At 42.8% G+C, this 24094-nt stretch overlaps 1 protein-coding gene across 3 annotated transcripts in view; it reads left to right on the forward strand.

Annotated features, from left to right (window-relative positions):
• The first annotated feature begins 1126 nt into the window (after positions 1-1126).
• Positions 1127-24094, forward strand: part of fgf11a (fibroblast growth factor 11a) — a 146214-nt gene continuing 123246 nt past the window's right edge. The window contains exons 1-2 of one of the 3 annotated variants that reach the window (XM_078164234.1): positions 1127-1199; positions 16853-17911. In XM_078164234.1, the coding sequence (XP_078020360.1) occupies positions 17719-17911 (193 nt within the window). In that variant the 5' untranslated portion in view covers positions 1127-1199; positions 16853-17718. Of the gene's footprint in view, positions 1200-16131; positions 16482-16572; positions 17912-24094 lie in introns of those variants that run through there. The other 2 variants (XM_078164233.1, XM_033609778.2) reach the window with 2 other exon arrangements.

A 24094-nucleotide genomic window follows, 5' to 3' on the forward strand; every position in this document is an offset into this window, starting at 1 on the left:
GAGGAATGCTTTACTGTGCTCACATAATCACTTTGTGTGCAGAAAACAGGCTTTCCTGTCCTTTGCGGAGGCACAAATTATAGAGAACATTTGATGGGACAGGATGAATGATACTCAAAAGTCAACAAAGGAGATAGTTAACTGTTTTTTCATTTTTATAATAAGCAATAAACGCCTTTGTGTGAATTTTACATTGTATTGTGGAGTAATGTGGTGTTATTGTGCTGGTGGCAGTGTGAGGCTGGCAAGCTTTGTTCTGGGTAGAATACATCTCGGCTCCACAAACCTCACTGCATCTGGCTCTACCTGGCTGACTGACTGGCTGGTGCGGTTTTTGGATGACAGGCACTTTCACTCTAGCTGCATGTTGGATGGTTGGCTGGTGTTTGGACCGCTGACTGACTGGCTTGAATGGTTGTATGATTAGCTGGAGTCAGAGTTGATGATACAGAGGTTGGGTTCTTATCACTAGCCTATTTTTAGACCCTTCAGAGGACCAACTGTAACTGAAATTAAGTGACAGAGAATAACTTTTCTTAGTTTACTTTATACCTGTACAAAAATATATAATTTTTTGTAAACCCTCATTTTTGCTCAACTATATTATATAAGTGGGGAACACTCAATACTTAGCCTATGTGTTAAATGCATGCAAAAACAAAAAGGCCCTAAACGCCCCCTGAAAAGTTCCTGTCAGATAAAATGAATTATTTTCTTTAAGTTTTTTTTTAAATATACAAAAAATAGAATATGAAAATCATGCAAATGAAAGTGAATTTAACCAGATTAATTCACAATAAAATATGAATATTTATCATATTCCCGCAAAGTTGACCCCAGTTGATCCCGTCTTTAGATTGGTGCTCAAATCTTGCGTCAGAGACACATGCTAGGTTGTACCAGTGCCGTACTCGCCAAGTTTGGATGAACCACCTAAAATACGCATCAATTTAAATTAAAAAAATACTTTTTTTTTCGGTGTCCGCGTGGTAAGTCGCGTGAAAATGTGTTATTCCGTCAAAACAACTGAAGGTGGAAGTTGACTGTGACGCAGAAAAGTATGACAACACGGAGTTTTTCGTGATTTACGTCGGCTAATGAGGACACACCTAACACCTGAGGAGCACGACAGCTAAGGTCGAGCAGCAACCTGTCTTCAGAGGTGACATGGAGGCTGTGACGGTGTTCTTCTGTGATCAGTGAGTACATATTTATTTAAATTAATTATTTAACTGTCAACGAAGGACATGCGTTATTGTGTGTTATGTGTGTAATGTGTGTATTGTGCCAACTCATGCTTTTCTATATGTTGACCGTTGGTAATGATAATACAGCAGCTCAGCCCCGTGGGCTGTTAGTACAGTTGGACCTGGTGTTGGAGACAGGGATAGTTATGTTCAGTGTGCAGTCTTTTCACTGGTGTCATTCTGTTAGTAGTGATAATGATTGTGTGGTACACGTGGTTGTAGTGTGTTGGTTACAACCTGTAACAATTTTACAGCACATAGACCTGACAATGTTAGTAATGTCCTTGGCGTATAGGTTTGTGTTGTATGCATCTGAAAATATTCTGCGTGGCTTCTGACTGTATACAAAGTGATTTGCTGTCTGTAACTGTGCATGGCTGCATAGTGTTGTTTGTGGTGTTATAGTGCTGTGTGCATAGTCACATTGAGGCATAAACACATTCTATAGCAATAGAATATACCTAGCAATATACCTGCCGACTCATCAGCCCGCTAATGGCTAGATTCAAAACACAGAAATTCAAAATAAAAAGATAATGTGACTCAGTAGTGTGTATGGCCACCGAGTGCCTGTATGCACTCCTGACAACATCCGGGCATGCTCCTGATGAGTCGGCAGGTGGTATCCTGGGGGATCTCCAATCCAGACCTGGATCAGGGCATCAGTAAACTCCTGGGGCTGTATTCACAAACATTCTGAAACCTGAAATCTTTTAGTAAGGAGTCCTAGCTTAGGAGTGAGTCAGGAAAGTTCTGAGCAACTCTGAGCAAGGAAGAGACAGGAACTTTTACCTTAGTGAAGAGGTGTGGATGACCCCGGTGCGATGGGTGTGATGCGTTCTTTTAACAGATATGATGTGTTGTTACAGACATACCCTTTTGTGAGCCTGTAAGGTGTGGACACCCAGTGAAAATCAGAGGAACTACTGACTCTGAAAGTGTTGTCATAGGTAATGTGATCATTCTGTTGATGGAAGGTTGAGACAGACTCATCACTGCACTGATGCATTTTTCCAGTTTTACAAATATCTTGTGATCATTTTATTTCTGGCGTTATAGCACTGGTCATGTACACACATTATTATACACATATTATTGCATGATCTAATCCGTAGCATTTCATAAACTCACTGTCATCCAGTGTTTAGGGAGTATTTCTCCAACTTCTCCATCTTTCCACCATTTTCTCTTCTGCTTTAGATACTGTTAAGCCTCTTAAAAGTCCTCCTCCCTTCTCCTTACAGTCTTTCACCTTAGGAGCTGTTTTAAGGGCTTTTAAGGACACTTTGTGAATAACTTTTATTTTTCAAGGACCTAGTCTTAACTTTAAGGGGAAATTCTAAGCAAATGTCACAATTCTAAGAATTTTCTTAGCATTTCTTCACTAGGAGCAACTCTTAGTTCTAGGAAGCTTTGTGAATGCGGCCCCTGGACAGTCTGTGGTGGTACTTGGCGGCATCGGATGCATGAATATGACGTCCCATAGGTGCCCCATTGGATTTAGGTCAGGGTAATGAGATGGCATCAGTATCTTAGTTTTCCAGGAACCGCCTACACACTCTGGCCACATGAGGCTGGGCTGTGTCCTGCACCAAGGTACCATTGGCTGTGACATGGAGGTCTGTGTGACCCTCCAAGGATATGCCTCCCCAGACCATCACTGACCCACCGTCAAACCTGGATGTCATGCTGGATGACATCACAGGCAGCATAACCTTTACCGCAGAATCTCCAGACTCTTTCATGCCTGTCACATGTGCTCAGTGATGAGAGCAGTGTGAACCTGCTCTCATCTGTGAAGAGAACAGGGTGCCAGTGGCGGACCTGCCACTTCTGGTGTTCTCCAGAGAATGCCGGTCAAGCTGCACGGTGCTGGGCTGTGAGCACAGGTCACACAAGAGGATGTCGGGCCCTCATGCCACCCTCATGGAGTCTGTTTCTGATACTTTGGTTAGAAACATACACAGCAATAGCCTGCTGGAGGTAATTTAAGTGTTCCCTTAATTTTTTTTTAGCAGTCTACGATGTCAAGTAAACTCCTGAGAAATTGTCAACATAATCATCTCTGTTGAACAGTAGTAACACATGCTAACTACACATTAGCATCCTGGTCCAGTCTCACTCGCTGTCAGCAAGAGTTTCATTTGCAGCATCTAGGGAGACCAAAGCTGCGGATACCTGCATCATGTGTTCATTAAAGTCCCCCACAGAAAATCCCTCCATATCAATCCCAATTTGGGGCCCATTTGTCTCAGGCTGGTGCCGGTTAACAGGCACTGACTGACACAGAGGGATGGTGCATTATTGCATTATTTGAGGCTGCACAGCGCAGCTGAGGCACAGTTTACCAGCATCTAATCCACAGCAGTATCGAGGGATTTAGAGGTGAGCGTGGGGTAACACACAGATGGAGCAGCACCTACAGACACACACAAACTCAGTTCAGCACAGTTCATAAAACACGCAAATGACAAACATGCACTTTTCAACCTCTTGTATCAGCTTTGACGTGGCTCTATTTGTGGTTTTATAGATGCACTGTGTGTGTTTTCTATCTTTATTGGCTGTATTTATCTGTGACACCAGGTCTAGGCAGCATGTACTTGCTGACATATAAAGCCATAATGTATTAGCGCTCTCGGCTTCCTCCATGCAATTGCTGATGTCGAGATGACAAATCCTGAGCTATATGTCATACAGCTCTGCCTCCACTGTACAATTTTTCTTGGTATAGTGTGGATGCTTGAATGTATACGATAAAGATTTTTGTGCATCTCCATCATGCATCATCTCCAAATTCCTTCCTTTACTTTCCTCCCAAACATCCATCTTTCTTTATGAATTAGCTGTGGGCTTCTTGCTCTCTTTATGTTTATATCCCTGTTGTGACTCAGTTTGCTTTTCTTGTTTCTGCCTCTGTACTCATCCCCTCAGATCTGAGCAGATTGTCTGTCCCATGCGAATGTATATCACGCGAGGCTGCAGCCTCCCACACTTCCTTCTGTCCTCACCTCTTCTTCTATATCCTTCCAACCACCCCTCCTCCAGCCTGCTCTGCTCCACAGTAGGAGCAGATATGAAACAAGAACGATAACAGGTAACCAAGCATTGATGTGTGAATCAGACTGGTGACATAAAATTATTATTTTTTTAAAAGTAGTTTTGACTTTGACTTCCCCTTCACAGAAGTCTGATCCAATGTTTGGATTAGTGACTTGTATAAAAGTACATCAACAGTCTGACTAGGTTGAGCCTAGTAACATTTCTGTAATATTTTCACCGCGACCCAAGTCTGAACTGTTGGCTGTCAATGAGTTGGTAGCATGGACAGTTGCAAAGTCTCCTTGTTGGTGCATTTGAGGATGCTCCAGCCCCTAGAGATTTCAGCATTGGCTGCCAAAGAGCAACCAAATTCATAAACCATTACAAGACATCATCGTTTGCTGGATTTTCTGACAACATAGCTTATTAACTTCAACTGTCATATATCAGAGCAATCTTGAGTGCACCTTTAGGAATGTTGTCTCGAGTGCCACTACTTTCACCCCTTCCCTTTGTGCTGTCCTCGTCGCATTTTGAAGCTCTCCCTGCACCACTGAAATCTGAATATCAGTGAGCTGTCCATAGCGAGACACTCACCGTATGATCAGTCATGTGGTCAGATCAGTATTTATAATTCCCATCTGTTTTAGCAAACAACAAAATAAAACTAGAGCCCATCTTGCGTTGCGTTGCATCTGGTGTTCACTGTCAGACGTCTTAAATAGCAACTGGCTTGTTCTTATTCCATACTCTCATCTCTGAAGCACAGCACCTTTTTGGAAGTTTGTGCACTTCTATTTAATTAATTTAATTCTTTCAAATTAAATCAGTGTCCCAATGCCCTCTCGATTAATTATTAGAATTCTTATTGGATGGAGTAGAGTACCATGTAGTTCCAGGATTAAACTGGGTCTTGGTGAATGGGATTCCTCTTCATCTCTAGAACCTTATTTTGTTAGCCGTGATACAATGATCAGTGATATACAATGATTGTGGGCCAGAAGTGTAAATTGGGGGGGGCAAGTGTCCCCTTTCCTTCCACCTACCCCCTACTTCTGGTGTCTTGAATTCGACCTTCATTTTGATCTAAACTACACACCTGTAAAGTTTCATGACTGTGTTTGCATGGTTGTGACACTATCGCCTTGACAAAATCTGTCAAAATCAACACCTGGCAAAGTACACAAAACCACCGTTGTGACATTGTTCATAGCTGATAAAAACAATTCATGACAGGTGTTAAAGCAGCTACAAGTTTTCACTGGATATGAAACTGTCTCAATGTAATACTGATGCCCCTATATACGTTTTATAGGTAAACAAGACCATCAGCGAAAAGATTGGCTAGTTTTGATTCTCCATGAAATCAGACGACACGATTTACGGCATGTACCCCAGACATCGCTATTTTAACATTTTCCCAGATAGAGTTTTATAGTTAGTAGTATGGTCATCATTTAAATGGAGGAAAGGAAAATAATTGACTGAAGAACAAAAGAAGCTAAAAGGAACAGTGATAGAGCACAGGTAAAAACACGAGTCAACCTTGGTGGGTCATTCAACAGATGGAGAGCATTGTCAGATTTGAAAGGATTCAGAACAGATCCTGAATTGGCACTTTTCCTCCTGATTGGTATGTGATAAGTCATTTATGAAGTACATGGTTACGTGTTTACTTTGTTTCACCATCATCATATTACATTGATCTTAGCCACAAATACAAAATGATACTCAAAATATCACTATTTTGCCATGTAAATACATATGAATAGTATGCTTGCAGGTTAATGTGAAAGTCATTCAGCCCCTTTCAGAATTTATATGTCTTTGTTACCTTATAACAAAAGGGAGGAACCCTTCTCAAAGAGGGGCAGTATTGCTATCATTAACATCGACTGATAACAGGATGGAGGAAGGAGGCGGAGAGAAAGACAGGAAAAAAGCACAGCCTTAATCAGGGTTATTGGAGCCAGAAATAACAAATGAGCCAACACGCCTTTACATAATGAGCCTGAGATTAGACTGAGAGACAAAACAGGACCAGTCACCTCCAGAATGTCAGAGAGAGAAATAAAGAGGGTTACATGAGGAGTGATGGTGGGAGGGGGAAGGATGATGAGATGAGTAATAAGAAGAGGAGGAGACAGATTAGGATGGGTTACATGTGGAGAGAAGGAAGATAATGACAGAGAGAAATAATGATAATTGATGTATATTTTTTAAGAAATACAAAAACGCAGTGTGTTAAAGTACACATTAACCTTCTTCATATGGTTTAATATACTTTGGCAGTACTATATATGCCAAAGCTATAGTGTGAGAATAATAGGGCTGTAGTCAACCAAAGAAATTCTTGGTCGACTAAAGTTGTGCATAATCTTCAACTAATCGATTAGTCGTGGGGAAAAAGAATCTGCACGTTCATTGTACTTCTGCGGTGGTGTGTCTGTGTTACTCTGCAGCTACACCTCCAAAACGCTAGTCGGCGGTGGAGAAGTGTTAAAGTTGCAGTAGGCAGAAAGCCTGAAAACGGTTCATTTTGAGTCTCATCTGAGTTAGGTTTCATTCGTCTCCGCTAGTGCTGCACGATTAATCTAATCACAATCGCAATCGCGATGTCAGGCTCTGCGATTACATAACCACAAGAAAGGCTGCGATTTGCGATTTAATGTAAATAAATGTTAACGTGTGTGCCTGTGAACGTGACTGCCTCTCCTGTAGTGTGTGGAGTTTGTTGACATCACGCCCACAAGCTATCCTGGTGCATGCAGCTGGCGTGCAGCAGTGACCAACACAGACGCTGAAGAAGAGCATGAGCACGACGATGAACAGGCTGAGTTGGTGGCGAAAAAAACGTCTGTTACATGGCGATACTTTGGATTTAGGTACGGCAACGTTGAACAGAAAGACGTGCTGTGTAAGTGTAAAAGCTAAAGTCGCCACGTCCAGCGGCAACACGACCAATCTATATCAGCACTCGAGACAGCACAGAGAAAAGTAGGAAGAATGCATGCGAGAGAAAGCCGAGCCGTGTAACGTTAAAGACAAAGAGACAACTGAAAGCCACCAGAGCCTCATAAAACAACATCCAAGCACAGTTACGCAAACATTTGTAAGTGTCACAGGGAAATCATGGACTCCATAACAAACTATGTAATAACTAGGGTTGGGAACGATTAACCGATACGACCGGATATCTGGTTTGACAAGCAAGAGATACGGCTACGTTGGTAGCAGCCTCCTCAATCGATACGAATCAGCCATGAATCCTTAGATGAATCGATTGTAGAGTTATGGATTCGGGTATCGCGAGACTAGCAATCGGTTGACTGACTTTAACAGTTTGCATCTTGAAAACAACGCGAGAGCCGGCGGCATTACTGACAACGATAATGGATGTAAACATCAGTGCCAGCTTGACCGGTGGAGCTGAGGAACAGAAGCTAATGCTGGTTGGATAAACCAGGGAGCAGCCAAGCCGCAGCAGAAACTAAAGGCAAATCCTGCCGGTTGTGGGTTGAACGCGGGGTCACAGACACAGACAGAAATACGTATTCCTGTCAAATACGGCGGCGCATGATAACGGCTTATCGGCCGGCGACCGAGAAGCCCGGCTGCAGGTCCAAGAAGTCTACGTCGGTGTCATGACTGCCTAGAAATACCAGCCAAGCCCTGGCAGCACTCAGGTATGCGGCGTGTCAGAGGATAAACGAGCAGTTCACATTTCCACAAACCTCACCGCACTTTAGGGACTGTTCTTTACTTGTCAGAGGAGGAGGGTGGCTGGTTGATTTTTATTTTATTTATTTATTTTATTTTGATCCCCCCTTGTTAATCACTGATTGATGCTGTTTTTGAAGTATGAATAAATCAATAAGTAATTTATTCCATTGAAATATCATTGATGTATTATAGAAAAGTGATTTATCTTTTTATAAATGACAAACAGAGTGTAGCAAACACAGAGAAATAGTCTGACATGCTGTCAGTGATAAGCTGCTAGTCATCACAGTCCATGTTATAAACTAATAACAGATGTCAGATTCTGCCCCTACATTGCATGTTATTATTTTATTCTGCTTTATGTTTATATTGTATAGCGTTATAATAAACTTTATTCCAGACTCAAGTACATATAAGATACATACAAAAACACAGACAATACCATTAAAAACAACACAACAAGTAGGTTTAAAACACTTAAATTTTACTTAAAGTTCACTTCACTTAAAGTTTAAAACTTCTTCTCATTTTTATATTGATCCCATCCAACAAAATGATGTTCATTCAGCAAGTCTTTTTTTGGTCCATGTCTAAAAATAAATACATTTGACATATGATTTTGTTGTTGTTTGTCTTTTTATTTTATTTTTGCCAGTGCCATACAGCAACAATGCTTGGGGATGTGGTCTTTTACAAATCTGAAAATACTGTAAGAATGTCACTTTTATAGAATTGGCTTCTTTATTTTATAATGTATGATTAATGTCTACATCAACAAATGTTAACCATAGAATCATATCGAAACGTATCGTTCCTACACTGTATCGAATCTTATCGAATCGTTCTGTATTAAAATATATCGTTTTTGAATCGTATCGTAACCTGTGTATCTAGATATGTATCGAATCGTCTATCACAGAGAGATTCCCAACCCTAATAATAACAAATGAAAAATTGAGCAACTTTGCTCGGTTTCAGCCCGCTTGACACGCTGCTGTGTTGTGCTATGGCGTGCTGGAATTTGACAACGCCTGAACGCAACATATGCTCGCTCCGCTGTGTGTACCGTGCTGTGCTGCGCTCCTGTGTGAGCAGTGTATTTGACTGTGCTCAGTCTGTTGATGGTTATTAACACACTGTCCATAAAATAACTATGTCAGGTCAGGTCAGTGAGAAATGAGAATTTGGTTGGACGAGAGCATATCGACCAAATAATCGACTGGTCGACCAGGAGACTACAGCCCTAGAGAATAATGCTAACTATAGTGTGCTAATATGCTAACTGTAGCCTACTAATCATAGACAATAAACAACAATGGGTGTAGCTACTGTGTCGCCACCCACTGGTTTGTGAACTCTCATTTTAAAGCCTCAAGTTCAGCATTTTGGCTGTCACCATCTTGGTTTTTTGCTGCCAGAGGTGACCATATTGGGGCAAGAGGCTGGAACTGTGAAGGAGCAAGGGGTGGCTCTGATAGAGAAGTGCAGCTGAGTGGCTAACTTCCAGTTTAGTGCTCTGTTAACTTGAAAGGGGATAAAATACATTCCAGTGCAAGTCTTCTATACTTACAAAATGTTATCGGATAAAATGGATCAAATTCTGAAAGTGAAATGAGTCATTTCGTGGGGGGGGGGGGTTGTGGCACTCAAAAAAATGTATCCACAGGTTTACAGACGTCTCTTTCCTAATGTATGTCTATGGGAAAAAGTCTTTTTGGGCCCCATGGCATCAAATGATGGACCCAGATGATGTAGTCCCTCTTTTGATCACTGTGTAAAATTGGCTTCAAAGTCTGGTGCTCCTCCTGGGGGCTTAGGGTCTGTGGGGTTGACTGGCTTCTGGAGCCACCCTCAAGTGGCGATTCAAAGAACTGAAGTTTTTGGCACTTCGTGTGAGTTTCATTTTTCAGGCCCATACGTTGCTGCTTGCTAATAACATGGAAAAAAATATCCTTAATGTACGCCCAGCTAACATTCAAAAGTTGATTAGTTAAAATTAATTGTTAGCATTTTAAAACATTAACATCTCACAATTAGCATCTTGAAATATGTGTAAACAATATCAACAACACTGGAAAAATCTTTGTTAACACTGCATGTATTTTTATAGTTAGTGTGATGTTAAAGGAGCTGTATGCAACATTCAGAGCAAATCTATAATTCATAGTCTGAGCCGGGATTGCCTGCGTACGGCTCTCAACATGGACGTAGCTGAGCCGGTGGCTAGCAACTAGCAGCAAATGGTGCTAATAGCGCGAACAGTGCTAACAAATGGCAACATTGCTGAGAGTAGGGGGATTGGAGGTTGGGTACTGCGCTCCCGTGATGACGCTATTCCGCCACTGTCTGCCATTAGCTAGCCAATGGGATACACTCATAGGACTAACATGCACTGACATATTCTTGCGGCCGGATAGGCCACAACAACAAAGAACAGAAGAGCTCAGATCACAACATACAAGGGGAGTGTAACTTCCTTCTCTGTTCAGGACGTCATTGCTGCACTATATCTTTACATAGCAAGCAGTTGTTAGCTACTGTATTAATGCTCTGAATGTCATATACAGCACCTTTTAAAGGTCTCCTTACTATACTAATATAGCAGCTTGCAATTGAATTGAACTTGGAACATGCAGACAGAACTGGGCCAGTCTGTCTGGGTGAAGAGATGGAGGGTGGATGGATAGATGGAGGGATTGAGTGGAAGAGGAGGAGGGGAGGAGGGGAGGGTGGGGTGGAAAACAATGCAGTTGCTGCCCTGTGGCTGGCGAGGCCCAATCACGGTGTCACCCTCAGAGGCATTTGCCGATGGAAACTGACTCGCTCAGAAAACAGATTCATGACCAGCCACCCGTGGATAGCATTGGCACAGGCACACATGTGCACCGATACACACACACGCAGGCTTGCACACAGTTACCACACAAACTGACTCAGTACATATCTTTCCTCTCTGTCCCTCTTTGTTTCATTGTCTCTTTCTGTCTCTCTGTCTTGGCCAGTGTTCCTGTCTGTCTCCTTGGCAGCTCTGTTCTCCCTCCTGGCACTCTCTGTACCATGTCTTGGCTCGCCTGTGCCGAGTGATGTCTTCATCGCAATCGACCAGCGTCTGTTTCTCTACACCCCCCTAAACCAAATCTCGCCTCCATACCAGTTTCCATCCTCCACTCGCTTGTTGAAACTGTCCTTATAAGCTGCCAGGCTTTTCCCACAGTCTAGTGGACTGTCTGGCTCAGCGCTGGCCCAGTGTGTGATTTAAGAGGCAGGGCTGGAGCTGGGGATTGTGGGGTAACTTCCAGACTAGGTGGAGGTGTGTGTAGCGAGGGGTGGGGGATGCTCTTGGGAGGGGAGTTTGGAAAGATAGCCATGGTGCAGTAAGAGGACAGGACAAGGAGAGCGCGAGGGAGATAATTACGTTATTTAACAGCTCAGGAAACTGCAATACGGTAGCGATAGGTGATTGAGTATATGCGTGTGTGTGAGTGTGTGCGTCGGGGAAATCCTGCAGGGTTTTCTCTTCTCGTTCCCTGCAAGGCCAGCAGAAACGGAGAGGGAGAGACCAGTAGCAGGTCTGCCTACAATCACAGAACCCCACTATCATTTTACATTCGCCTTCTCAGGGGAACGCTGACTGCTCCGGGGGCTGAGGCACTGTTGCTCTGCTGTCATCACAATTTAATTCAAACCTTGTATCACAAACAGGAGGGGAATTATTCTTTTCTTTTTTTTCAGCAGTGTGGGCGGCCTATCAAGGGAACTGCTCTTAGTAATTCTTCACCGGTCCAGTCTAGTGTTGCTAATAGAATATAACTCTAAACTAGCTGTGTGAGAGAGGAGAAGTGGGATTTAGCTTCAGATGCTTTGACCCAGCCTGATAATCACACTGACTGGCTATTTTGTTTTCATTTCATTTTTCAGTCTAGCGTTGTAATCATTATTTTTGTGGCCCTTTTTTTGTGGCAGTTTGTCTGGCGCTGGCACAGGAAGATGACAAGCCCATACTTGATCTGGCCAGCAAAGCTCTAATTTGATTGGTTGTTTCTCCAACAGGGGGAACAGTCTTCACTGAGCACACAAACACCAAACACATTTAAATTGCTGAAAAAACGTAGGATTGATGGAAGGGAGATTCAGCGATGTAGTTTCACCATGTCATTACATCTTTGGCCACAGGCTGATGAAAATCTTGCCATGCTGCCAGCTTATCACCAGTGTTATTCAGCCTGAGCATTAATAAATTCCCCCTCATGGACAAGAGTTTGAACGGAGGCCAACAGAGAAGGTATGGAGATGTCAAATGAAGTCAGAGGAAATACCAGCACTCACAGAAGATTAAATTGCAGGCTAAATTTGATGGTGGTATTGCCTCTTGCAATAGTTGGCTCAAGCCCCTCAAGTGTTTTTGTTGTTTTATGCCTCTGTGCCGTCAGTGGCTGTGGCCGGAAGCATTATGTTTTTGGGTTGTCCGTCCGTCCATACCGCCTTCCAACTTTCCATCCCATTCTTGTAAATGTGATATCTCAAAAACACCTTGAGGAAATTTCTTTAGATTTGGACTCAATGATGAACTGATTGGATTTTGGTGATCACAGGTCAAGGTCACTGTGACTTGCATCTGTCTCATTCTTGTGAACATGATATCTCAAGAAGGCCTTGAAGGAATTTCCTCAAATTTGGCACAATGTCCAGTTACACTCAAAAATTCACTAATTAGAATGTAGTGGTTGAAGGTCAAAGGTCAAGGTCCTCACAAAACACATTTTTGTCAATAACTCAGGAATTCATACACAAATTATGACAGAAATTTCACACTAATTTCTATTAGGATAAAATGACATTTTATGTCCAAAAGGTCAGAGGTCAACTTCACTATGACATCATAATGTTCTGCTGAAACACTTCTTTGGCCAGTATTTAACGTCATATCTGAGGAACAGAAGGGTCAGATACTGAATTGGTGACTCTCATCTTGAAACTGTGGTGATTTATCTGTTGTGCTGCCCGGAGGAAGATGTGTGTGAAGCATCCATATTTTCGCAGACATGGAGATAAACTGTAAGTGCAACTTGACTGGTGCACGGAGGCGTACAACCATGAAATGCTAATACTACTTTTGGCCTTAGTTTAGCCAGGATAGTGTCTTGTTATTGAAATCATAATTTTGTGAGAGCACTGGAGATTCCTTTTCAAAATGGCAGCAAAATCACACGGGTCATATGGACCAACACCAAGCTAACAAAGTAAAAGAAGCATGTGTAGTGTTTAGTTTCTTATTCGCTTTTTAGAGATGCATATATGGTACCAAAACATGAAGCGACCTCACCTCAGATAAGTGTTCCTGACATTGATTAATAATCGTCATCACATGTAGTATTTTAGGCATTACTAGTTGTCCTTTTTGATATAACAAAACTTATTTTAAAAATGACGTGTCATGTGACATGTTCTATGCTGAAGCCGAGGTTTTGTCAGTGCTGATTTGCAATGAAGATTTACATTAATGAAGTTTGACAAAAAGTCTCAGTCATGGTCCATCTCATTCTGGGTTACTAGTTTTCAAGTATCATAACAGCTATATTGCTTTAGAATTCGCTCTTCTAACTCAACTGGATGGCGGAGTCCTCACTACAACTTTAATGACGAGAGTGGTAAACAATATTATTGGGATCACTTTCAAAGCAATTTGATGAAAGATAGAAACACTGACAGCTGTTAGCTTTTCCTGTGTGTGCTTCCTGACCAAACACAGCAGAGACACTTTGTTTTTGTCACCAGGGCTGGAGTTGATATTCATACTAAAGCGCATTTCTCATAGTTGGACCAACACACCCAGACAATGGAATTTGGAGTCGCATTGCTTCTGCATATATACAGTCAGTCGGACCCAAACTGGCCGGGGTGCTCAGCGCATGCTCCACAGTTTCTGCCCCAGGCTTTGACCCGGAAGTTGAAAGCAATAAATGCGTTACATGAGCTGTAAAATTGTCCACTGTGTTACCAGTTTGCTGCCAGCTAACCGTACCTAACGTGTTTGTCGATTGTTTGGACTGTGACGTAATAGGTCAACCGGAAAAAGGTCCGATAGGTCCGAACAAGCAGAAAGGGAGCATATCACCACCTATTGCAGTGGAGTTGGACATACTTAAGTCAATGAATCGATTCCCCTACCATGCTTGTATACTGGGACAAGGACATTAGTCCAATTAAATGGCCTAGTTGAGCTATAACTATAGCTCGACCTAACTGTGCATGTAAATGTACTGATTGACTATGTACTGGCTGAGTAATGCTACTCTCACAACACTGCCAATTATTTCCTGAGCTGCCGACACACCTGGCTAGTGTGGCGCATGATTGGTGCCACCTCTTACAAAACCTAATCATGCTCACATTGTTATAGTATTTTGTTAAGGTTATTGTTCTTGGTGTGGACGTCTTTAAGGCTCTACAACCTGCTAGCTGCTCTGTGAGGCTGGACTTAGGCACTAAGGTGTTGTGAGCAAATGTTAAGGCCAGTATGCTCACAATGTCAATGCTAAATGCTGATGTTAAACAGATGTAATTTTTACCATGTTCTCCGTCTTAGTTTAGCAGGTTAGTTTGCAAACATTTGGGAATTAGCACTAAGGCTGTGTATTGGCAAGAATCTGGCTATATGATTCCTTTCACAAGGGTTACAATTCAATATATTGTGATTTATTGCGATACTATAAGCAAGGATATATAGCTCTAATCTAATTTTAGGAAAACTCAATGCTAGCAGTGTACCCTCTGTCCGTTTTATAGGCCTGTGGTCTTTGTGTTTACTGATATGATGTTACTTTGGAGTGGGGGGCGTCAAATGACTAAAGATAGATTACAACACTGAAGCATCTAGTGGCTGGGGGATTAAACACAATGGTAAAAATCCACTACCATGAATCTTTGCATGTAACCTATTAGGCTAATTAACAATCAATACAGTGCCTTTGAGCATTGATACAGTATCACAAAACATAATGCGATACTCAAGTGTATTGATATTTTCTTACACCCCTAATTAGCACTAGAGACAAAGTACAGCTGAGGCTGATGGGAATGTGTATGGTTGTGCTGGAGGTATAGTCAGGGAATCACCAAAGTAGAATTCTCTGGGGACCATGGATGTCCATACAAAATTTTGTGACAGTCCATTAAGTAATTATTTTAACCTGGACCAAGGTGGTGGACCAAACTATGAACAGATTAACTAGTGTGGCTCAAAAAGGTACTCGCCTGCAAAAAAGCAGACCAAAAGAAATTCAGTTTAATTTGGGATGGATTTTAAACAAACCCTCCAGTTTAGGTGAACCTATTTGGAAGAAAAAAAGTGAATATGAATTCTTAGATTATTACCCAAACTGTCATTTGTAAACACCCATCATACACCAACTTCTTGGTTCAACTTTGACCTACTGTGCTTGTTGTACTTGTGCCTACACACAGTTTTGCTGTGCAACAGGAAATTATTATCCAAATTTGGGTGCAACACTGTTGGTTTGACCTCCAAATAAAGTGCTGGACTAAACTGTTGGCTTGTTTACAACCTGTCTGATCAGACTGCTAGTCCCTTGCTCTGTTGGACTTGACTGTGTACTGTATGTGCCGTGGATGTGATACAGTGTGTTTGACTGATGCATTTACAGATGTATGGATGATGTGACGGCAGAGACGCAAGGTCCCGACTGACTCAGGCTGTGTCACAGCATCTATACGTCCTTGTCATAGCTGAAAGCACAGCACTGACAACCTCCCTTAGTTTGTCTCTTTAAGCCAACATCACATCAGAGAAGGTGGGGTGGGACGGAAGAGTAGAAGGGGTGGAGTTGTGAGGATGGGGGCACCTCAGCTCTGACCCGGCCCGGCTCAGCCCAGTACAAGAGAAGTGATGAAGAGAATAGGGGAGGTGGGGGAGGAAGGGACTTTGAATCACAGACACTGAAGGAGGGATCAGAGTGACAGAGGGGGAGGAGAGAAGGGAGGGAGAGAGTAGAGCAAAGGGGAGGGTTTAGGGAAATAGATTTGAGAGAGAGAGAAGAAGAGAGAGTAAGCGAGGGAGTGTGTGTGAGGGAGGGAGAGACAGAGATCATGTGAAGCACGCTGCCAGCGCTCGCTCGGTAATGCACTGTGAACAGGGACAAGCAAGAGAGCGAGTCACACACACACACACACTCTCACACACATATACAGATTCACATACGTACATGTCACACACCCTCACACTCGTACACCTTCACACTGTGCCGCTCCTCCACACATATCTCCTACACACTCCCTCACACGTGCGCTAGGCAGAGAGGTGCCTTGTCCGGGAGACACACACTTTTTACCCCCTCTTTAGCACACACACATGGACACACACTTTGCAGCTGGACTCAACAGAACCAGATCGGACTGCTGTCACCCACCGGTGGAGACTCTCGCATGAGCAGCGGCACTACAGCATCTACCGTAAGGCACGGCTACCTGCCAGCCCCCCCTCCCCTATTCCCCTTCACCTCATCTCCTCTCCCACCCTCCCTCTCTGTCTCCCTCCATTCATTCATCCCTCGTTCTCCCAGCTGTGAGGCGGCATGTGTGGCTGAAGGACACAGCGCTGCGCTCTGCTGTGGTGTAGCGCGCTGCTGAGAGAGTTGGAGAGCCCGATTCCGATAGGGGGGATAGATAGACTCACTGCGCTCCCTCCCTCCCTCTCCCCTCTCTCTTTCTGTGTCCCCGTGTGTCTCTCTATCCCGGCGCTCTCTCGTTCATGAATGTCACCTCTATCTCTGGGAAATGCTGGATTCATCAAGCTCCTGTCTTTTTTTCCCTTCTCCACTCAGGGTGCGGGTGAATGCAAGGGGTGATGCCAGGAGAGCTTGAGAGACAGTGAAGAAACCGTCCGTCCGGCAGCGTCCATCCGCACCCCTGTCGTCCTCGTCCCAGCTTGCGGAGCTGATACCTCAGGTCGGACAGTCTACTTCTTCTACTTCTCTTGCTCTGACGCTGTTTCGGATGGAGAAATTTTACAGGTGAGGGACGGGAAGAAAAGGAGCGGTGTCACTCCTGCTATTTTGGAGAGTTGACATTCGGACGTTTGAAACGGCTCTTGCTTCTGATCTGCAGGACTGAGCGGGTTAAGAGGACTAAATGTGATTTTTGTTTGGGTCTGGTTTCATCATGCGGAGAATGGTTCTGTGGATGAATCCTCTCGGACGGGGCTGAGTTGAACTTCACCGGAGCTCCAGGAGGGGGGTAAGGGAACACTAGGACTGGGACAGAGGCACCGGGGCACATTGCTGGGCTACAGTGCACTGGTTTTTGGGTGGATAACAGCATGACTTGTCCCAACGGAGGGACAGTGACGTACGAAGGCTTCACCTGAACCTCCTTGCAAACAGAAAACAGCTAGAAGGACATTTAAAGGCTCATCAGTCCAAACCTCAACGACCATCAGTTTTTCAGTTTTGGGTGGGCCTTTCAGGGATCCACCATTATTCCCCTCTACCTCTTCCTCTTTTTCTGCCTTTCTCCCCTCTGCTTTGGCCCATCCTCAGAAGCCCCCTCCTCCACTCTGCCCCCCTCCCTCAGTGGTGCTCCGTCGCCCTGGGTGAGCGGGCAGGGGGGTGGCCCACGGTACCCCCCGACACCTGGGCGCCACCGAGCCGCCAGAGGCTGGTGAGGCGGCGGCAGGGTCAGCGCTGGGAAGATGGCCGCTCTCGCCAGCTCCCTCATTCGCCAGCGCAGGGAGGTCAAGGACCCCCAGGCAAACCGGCAGATCGCCAGCAAACGCAAGCCCTGCCCAAAGAGCAACAAGTCGCTCTGCCAAAAGCAAATCCTCATATTAATATCGAAGGTTCGACTATGTGGCAGTCGAGGGAGAAAAATGGAAAAAAGACCAGGTGAGTCCCCACAGGCCTTCCTGTCAAACTCTCCAACTTTCTTCGTCTTTCTTACACCCTGTTCTCTTCTTCTTTGCTCCGTTTTCTGCCTGTACTGGATAACTGGATTTTGATGGTTGACTTGCCAGACTACAGATTAATCCTCAACTGTAAAGCCTCAATAAAGAACATCCCCAGCCTGTAATTTCTAGTGCAGGACTTAATCTGAATCTGGGAAACATCCCAGCACATCTTGCTGGTAGCTGTACACAACATGTCCTGTATTTATAGTTAAACAGGAAATGGACAGAGTCAAATCCAGCTTAATACACACAGATTTGTACCACTGACCAGAGGCAGAACCTAGCCTGCGTTGTGACTGTTGTGATGACTTTGTTGAGGAGCATGTCAACACATCCACACACACACGCTGCTAATCTGCAAACACACAACGGACTTGGCTCATACATACAGTGATTTACTGTGATATAAAAATGTCAAGAGGCACCTCATTTGCAATTCTGGGGGCCATTACTCTCTCCGCGCTTCCCTCAAGGCAAGTTACACACAGTGCGGCCTAATTTGTCTTGTGTGTTAGCATGTTAAATGTAATTGCAAAATTATTCATTGGAGCTAAATGAGACAGTGACACTTGATTTGTGCAGTGAGTGCGTCATTTGCTACATATGGTGATTGTTTTTGACATTACAAGCCTAAAAAAATTGATGAGTGATGGGTCTGTAGTGTTGATACTGGATGTTAATGATGACAAAATGTGGATACCTTTTGACAATATGGGTTTTCCGAGGTTTCTTTTGGGTCTTTTTGGAAATAGATTCGGAAATTTAGATACAGAGAGTCAGGACTGAACAGTAAAGACACACGCTCGCACACCAAGGGAGCTGGCTATTTGTCCGTGAACAAAATGTACTTTTGTGGGTCAGACCACTTTGATGTCAAGGTTTGATTTTTGTCTCTTATCAAAAGCTCTATTGAGTAAATGATTTAATTTTGAGCAATAATTAATTGGCTCTTTTGTGGGACAATTATATTTTAAAGAGTCCTGTTATGTATTTTTTAGTGAGCAATATTTTGGTTTCTGCTTTTAATTTTTGAAAGTTATTTTTTGTAAAGGAGCAGTTTGTAAGATGTAGGAACATTTAGCGGCATCTAGTAGTGAGGAATGCAGACTGCAACCAGTTGAAACCAATTAGAATTCCTTCATTGTTTTGGAGGTTTTTACTGGGAGCCGAATTATCCACAGAGGTCCCTATCTCTCAATACAAACGGGCTAAGTGATTTAAAGTGGTAAAAACACTGAATGAAGCAGTTTCGTGCACACCTTATTTCCAAACCAGACACACGGGAGGTGAGCGTAATTATCCACAGAGGAATACGAATGGATCTAGTCACTTAAACTGGTAAAAACATTGAACAAAGCTGTTTCACGTTACAAATCAGTGTTTCTCCGATGCCGTTTGGCATGTTGAAGACAGGCCGTTAGCCTAGCACCTGCTAATGTGTGCTCACCGTTTTTTTTCTAACTTAAGATCCAGGTGTTAAGAGGTTTTTACTGTGAGCCAGATTATCTGCAGCCATCTCTTCCTCTCCAAAACAAACATTAAAATACTGAATAAAGCAGTTTCATGTTAAAAAATCTGTGATTTTCTGAAGCTTCTTATTGGAGGGGCAACAAACTACAGTTGCCGACATGAAAAACTTAAATGGCTCTTTCTAGAGCCACTGTTCCGTTTGTCCCCTCTGAGCTACTGTAGAAACATGGCCGTGCAACATTACCATCACTGTAGACGAGGACCCGCTCCCAGTGCAGATATAAACGGCTCATTCTAAAGTAACGAAACTGACTGATTATTGTTTTCAGGTGATGATACACTAAAGAAAACACTGATAACGGTATCGGTTTTCCTTCAGGGTTCTCATGCAGTGTGTGTATGTATGTATGCGGAAATGTTTGTCTTTCCAGACAATTGCTCATATTCCGTTTTCTAAAATATAGAATGTAGAATTTCTAGAAATAAATTGATCAGACAAGCAGAGTGTTTTTCAGGGCAAGTGGAGAAGGCAGTCAGCACAGACAAAATTTCAAAGCCAATAAGTATGCCGTGTGCCTGAACGCACAGCTCTGTCCCAAGGACGGTGGACATCTGTGATCAAATTAGTTCAAAAGAAAATGTGGCTATTAGGCTCGCTATATATAGCTGTGTTCATTGTGGATTCCACAGAAACAATGAATAAACAAGGTTGCACAAATGCCATGAAAATGAAATTATTTAATTTTTTTCAACTTTTTTTTATTTATATTAACTAAAAAAATATGTTGGGAACAATGATACAATCTTGTTTATTTTATATTTTAAGGGGAAATAATTTCAGTATAGGTAGCACTTGTTAGTTTAGGCATGTTTGACAGTCAAACATTGTCCAACTTTCTGCAAAGGAATGTGGACTAAACCATAATGGGTGAATGCAAGCCTCTGAGTGCTGGCTTTTTGTTCTCAGATGTGAAATATGGTCTGAAATTTAAGTCTAAAAAAATAGGGATTTTGAAATGGTAAATGTGTAAGAAGCCTGATTCCTCTGTACTTTCTCATTACTTTTGCTCACTATACTTTATTTTACACAGGTCTTGGATCACTTTGTACAACAGTATGTTGTGTATCTGTGTTTCCTGAATGGGCTTGTCCTCACCTCACCACTATGCATTTGTGTGTGTGTTCATTTCCCCACGTCTACCTCCATGCACAGTATATGAGTGTCCTTTTCTGCCCTGTGCAATTGTGTGTGTTGGCGCGCGTGTGTGTTCTGTGATATTTATTACCTCGGCGTGCCAAGTTCATCATGGTAATTACGTGGGGAACCTCTAACGTGGGAAGCAGCATCTGCCATAGAGGCGGCTGCTCTCTATATTGTAATTACGGTAGTAAAGTATGTTGGACAGGTCGTGGTGGTGCCAGCTCTTTGGGAACGGGCGACGCGTGCGCCATGCCAATTGTTTGAAACCATTTCCATCCCAGCGGCTTCAGCGCTTCTCACACTCTGATGGATTTATTATGGTAATGGCGGGGACGAGGTATGGAGGCTGTGGTTAGAGAGGCATTACCAGCATCACCATTTCAGGTTGATTTACAGGGGTCTGTGTTAAGTACCACGTGTGGCAGTGTGCGTCTTCATCATTCTCTACATGTGTGTGTGTGGCCAGCATGGGGAGGACACTACTGACCCCTGGCAATAAGTGTGTGTGTGTGCTGGTGTATTCTCATCATATGTGAATCTCTCCCTCCTTCTCCGAGCTTCAGCCCGAGGCCAGAGTTGACCCCTGGCCAGCAATAAACGACCAGAATATTCCTGAGCTGTAGCCTCCACCTCCTCCTCCTCTTTCTCTTCCTCCTCCTTCTCGTCTTCCTCCTCCTGGCAGCACTTCAGAGCAGCCTGCTTACAGCTTGCATTCACTTTGCCTCCAACTGGCTTCCATTGTTTCTACTGGCATCATTTGGCTGCTGTTGGCTTATTTTGCATCCTGTGGCTTATAGTCTCTCGCATTGTCTTGTATTTTGGTTGGTTCTCATTGTTTTCTGATGGCTTCCATTGTCACGTTGGCTTCCGTTGACTCTGGTTACCTTCCTTTGGCTTCTGTTGACTTTTGTCAAGCACAAAATTTTCATTTCTCATATGCACACACTTGAAAATAAAACAAACAGGGACGATAAAATTCCAGGAACTACCTTAGGCTTATAAATAAAACTTCCACCCAGATTTCACTCCAGACAGCTGATAACAGTTTGACAAATTACAGCACTGGTACGTGTATAGGTTTATAATTTATACTACTGGATGAACATCACATTTACATTGTGATACTACACAGGGACAGCGTGACAGTATTAAAGATGCAGCCATTAACAGTCATTATAATGTTGGCATCTGGCTTGAATGTCAAAGGACAGCTACGACAGCATGTGCGGTTGTGCCTAAGACGGTATCTGTTTGCTACAGTTGCCAGGCAGGCAGAGGAACACTCAAACTGCAAAGCACCAAAGCAATATGATCACCCTCAGGTTGCAGGTTACAGCGTTGTGAAAAGTGGCACCAGAAAACCAGCGGTGATTAGGCAACTTTGTGGGTCAGTGGTGTAACATCAGACATGTACCAGTCGTAATATAACCTCTTCTGTGGCTTTATTGTTTTTTACATTGTGTATGTTCACTTACAATATCTACCATAGGTTAGACTGGCTTCCACATATCAGGGTAGACTTACTCCTGAACTTTTGGTTTTACTTTAAAGTCATAATCAAGAGCAGGTAAAGGTAATAAATTCAATGTGTGCCAGTGGATTGCTCACTTACTCAGTGATGTCACGTGGCAACATTAGCCATGTCTTCGTAACGTTTTTTTTGAAGTATTGCAATAGTTTAAAGGGAGATATTCCACATTTCTTTTTTTCTTTTTTTAAAATGTGGAACATAACGTGACAGATGGTACACATGTTCCTGTCAGTTATTGAGAAACACACCCACAGGTGATTAGGAATCCCATACCGGGGCACATGACATGGGCGGAGCACTATCTACTTAAGATCAGTGCTGTAAAAAATTGTGTTTAATTTGCTTTACAAAGGTCCAGAGTTATAGAAATGTTAGTATAACCAATAAAATGTGATGCTGGGCAAGAGCAGTGTGGGAACTTTTTTTCAAGACTTAAGTATCTCGATAGAAAAGCTGTATTTAAAGGGCAAAAGTCAATAAAACTTCCTCAATTGTGCAAAAACGTTTGCTTGAGATGGTTTTTGGCCTTTGTCAAAAAGAGTTGCTGCGCTAAATGGACGATGGAAATGCCTTTGCCAAGTAAGTTCCGCCATGGCAAACATTAACTCACATGATTGATTAGCTGTTTCCTCTGTCGGCGTCTTCCTGTGCATCAGAGTCATTGCATTAATTTGTCTTCGTTTCCAGAATGCATAAAACATGGCCAGTAGTAGCTGACATGAAAGAACTATTAAAACTTGACCAGTTGAAACAAATTCCTGAAGACCTCTGTCCGTTTTCTTCTCTCGTAGGTGGATTAGATAGCCAAGGCGACTTGTTTTGTTTCCAGTTTGAAATCTCTACTTCTTCTACTCTGTTAGGTCACACATAGGGCGTAGCCTATACCGCCAGCTTGTAAAGGAACTAGCCTAGTTTATTTGCTCCAAACCAGTTGATACAAATGCTCCTAATTGGCATTTCTCTTTGGGATTTTTCAAAAGTTTGCTTAAAAGTTGCATGACAATTGAATGGAAACACGACTACTGCCAGCACCTAATGCTGCTAACATCATGTACCAATGCCTCTGTCCTTGTTTGGAGTTACTCAACTCTTATGTTTAAAATTGCAGTGGCAGCTTCTACTTGTTTCGACTAAATACTCTTGAATTTCACCAGTAAATATTTGCATGTTCTGGCTTTCTTTTGCAAGCCTGATTTAGAAATTCCTAAAGACTGGGTATTTTTTCCATCCAGCTGTGCACTTTTAGAAAATAAAGAAAAATATTTCAAGTTTCAACACTTAGGTGGAAAAGTTGTCATACTGAAAAAAGACATGTAATTTTAATACACCTTGACTTTGCTTCCTTTCTTTTGGAGAAAGCACTCTCATTCACACCTCCACTCCTCCAGAAAGCCATATAAATAAAGGACAAAAATATCGAAGGTGTCAGGATAGTACATAATTTATTTATATATATATTATAAGTTTACTCAATATTTCATTAATTTATACTTAATTATTTATAATATAATCTCTATGAATATATTATGCATTGGTATGCGGGAGTGTTCTGGTTTCCATTTGTAGTCCATTTGCAGTCAGAGCAGTATTGACCAGTCATGCTTGAGTGGCAGATAAACAGTCCATGTGTAGAGCAAAGGAGGCGGATCAGCCCGAAATATTGGCCCGCACCCTCAGCGGCATTATCTTTGTCAGATGGTAGCTGATTGGTTCCGAGATTGTTTATAATATACATTTAAATTTGCTCCACTTTAATGAAGTATTACTGTAAGATGAGGTCTAAAGTTTCACTTTGTTTTTTTGTCTGTTTTGTTTGGTTCTATTTATTCCAGACTTTACCACATATTTCTCCTCACTTTTGTCCCTATTTGAAGTTCAGTATGTTGACACTTTCCATAGATAAACTAATGGCTAATATA

Source organism: Epinephelus lanceolatus, chromosome 22, assembly GCF_041903045.1.
Source record: "Epinephelus lanceolatus isolate andai-2023 chromosome 22, ASM4190304v1, whole genome shotgun sequence".
In the NCBI taxonomy this organism is placed as follows: Eukaryota; Metazoa; Chordata; class Actinopteri; order Perciformes; family Serranidae; genus Epinephelus; species Epinephelus lanceolatus.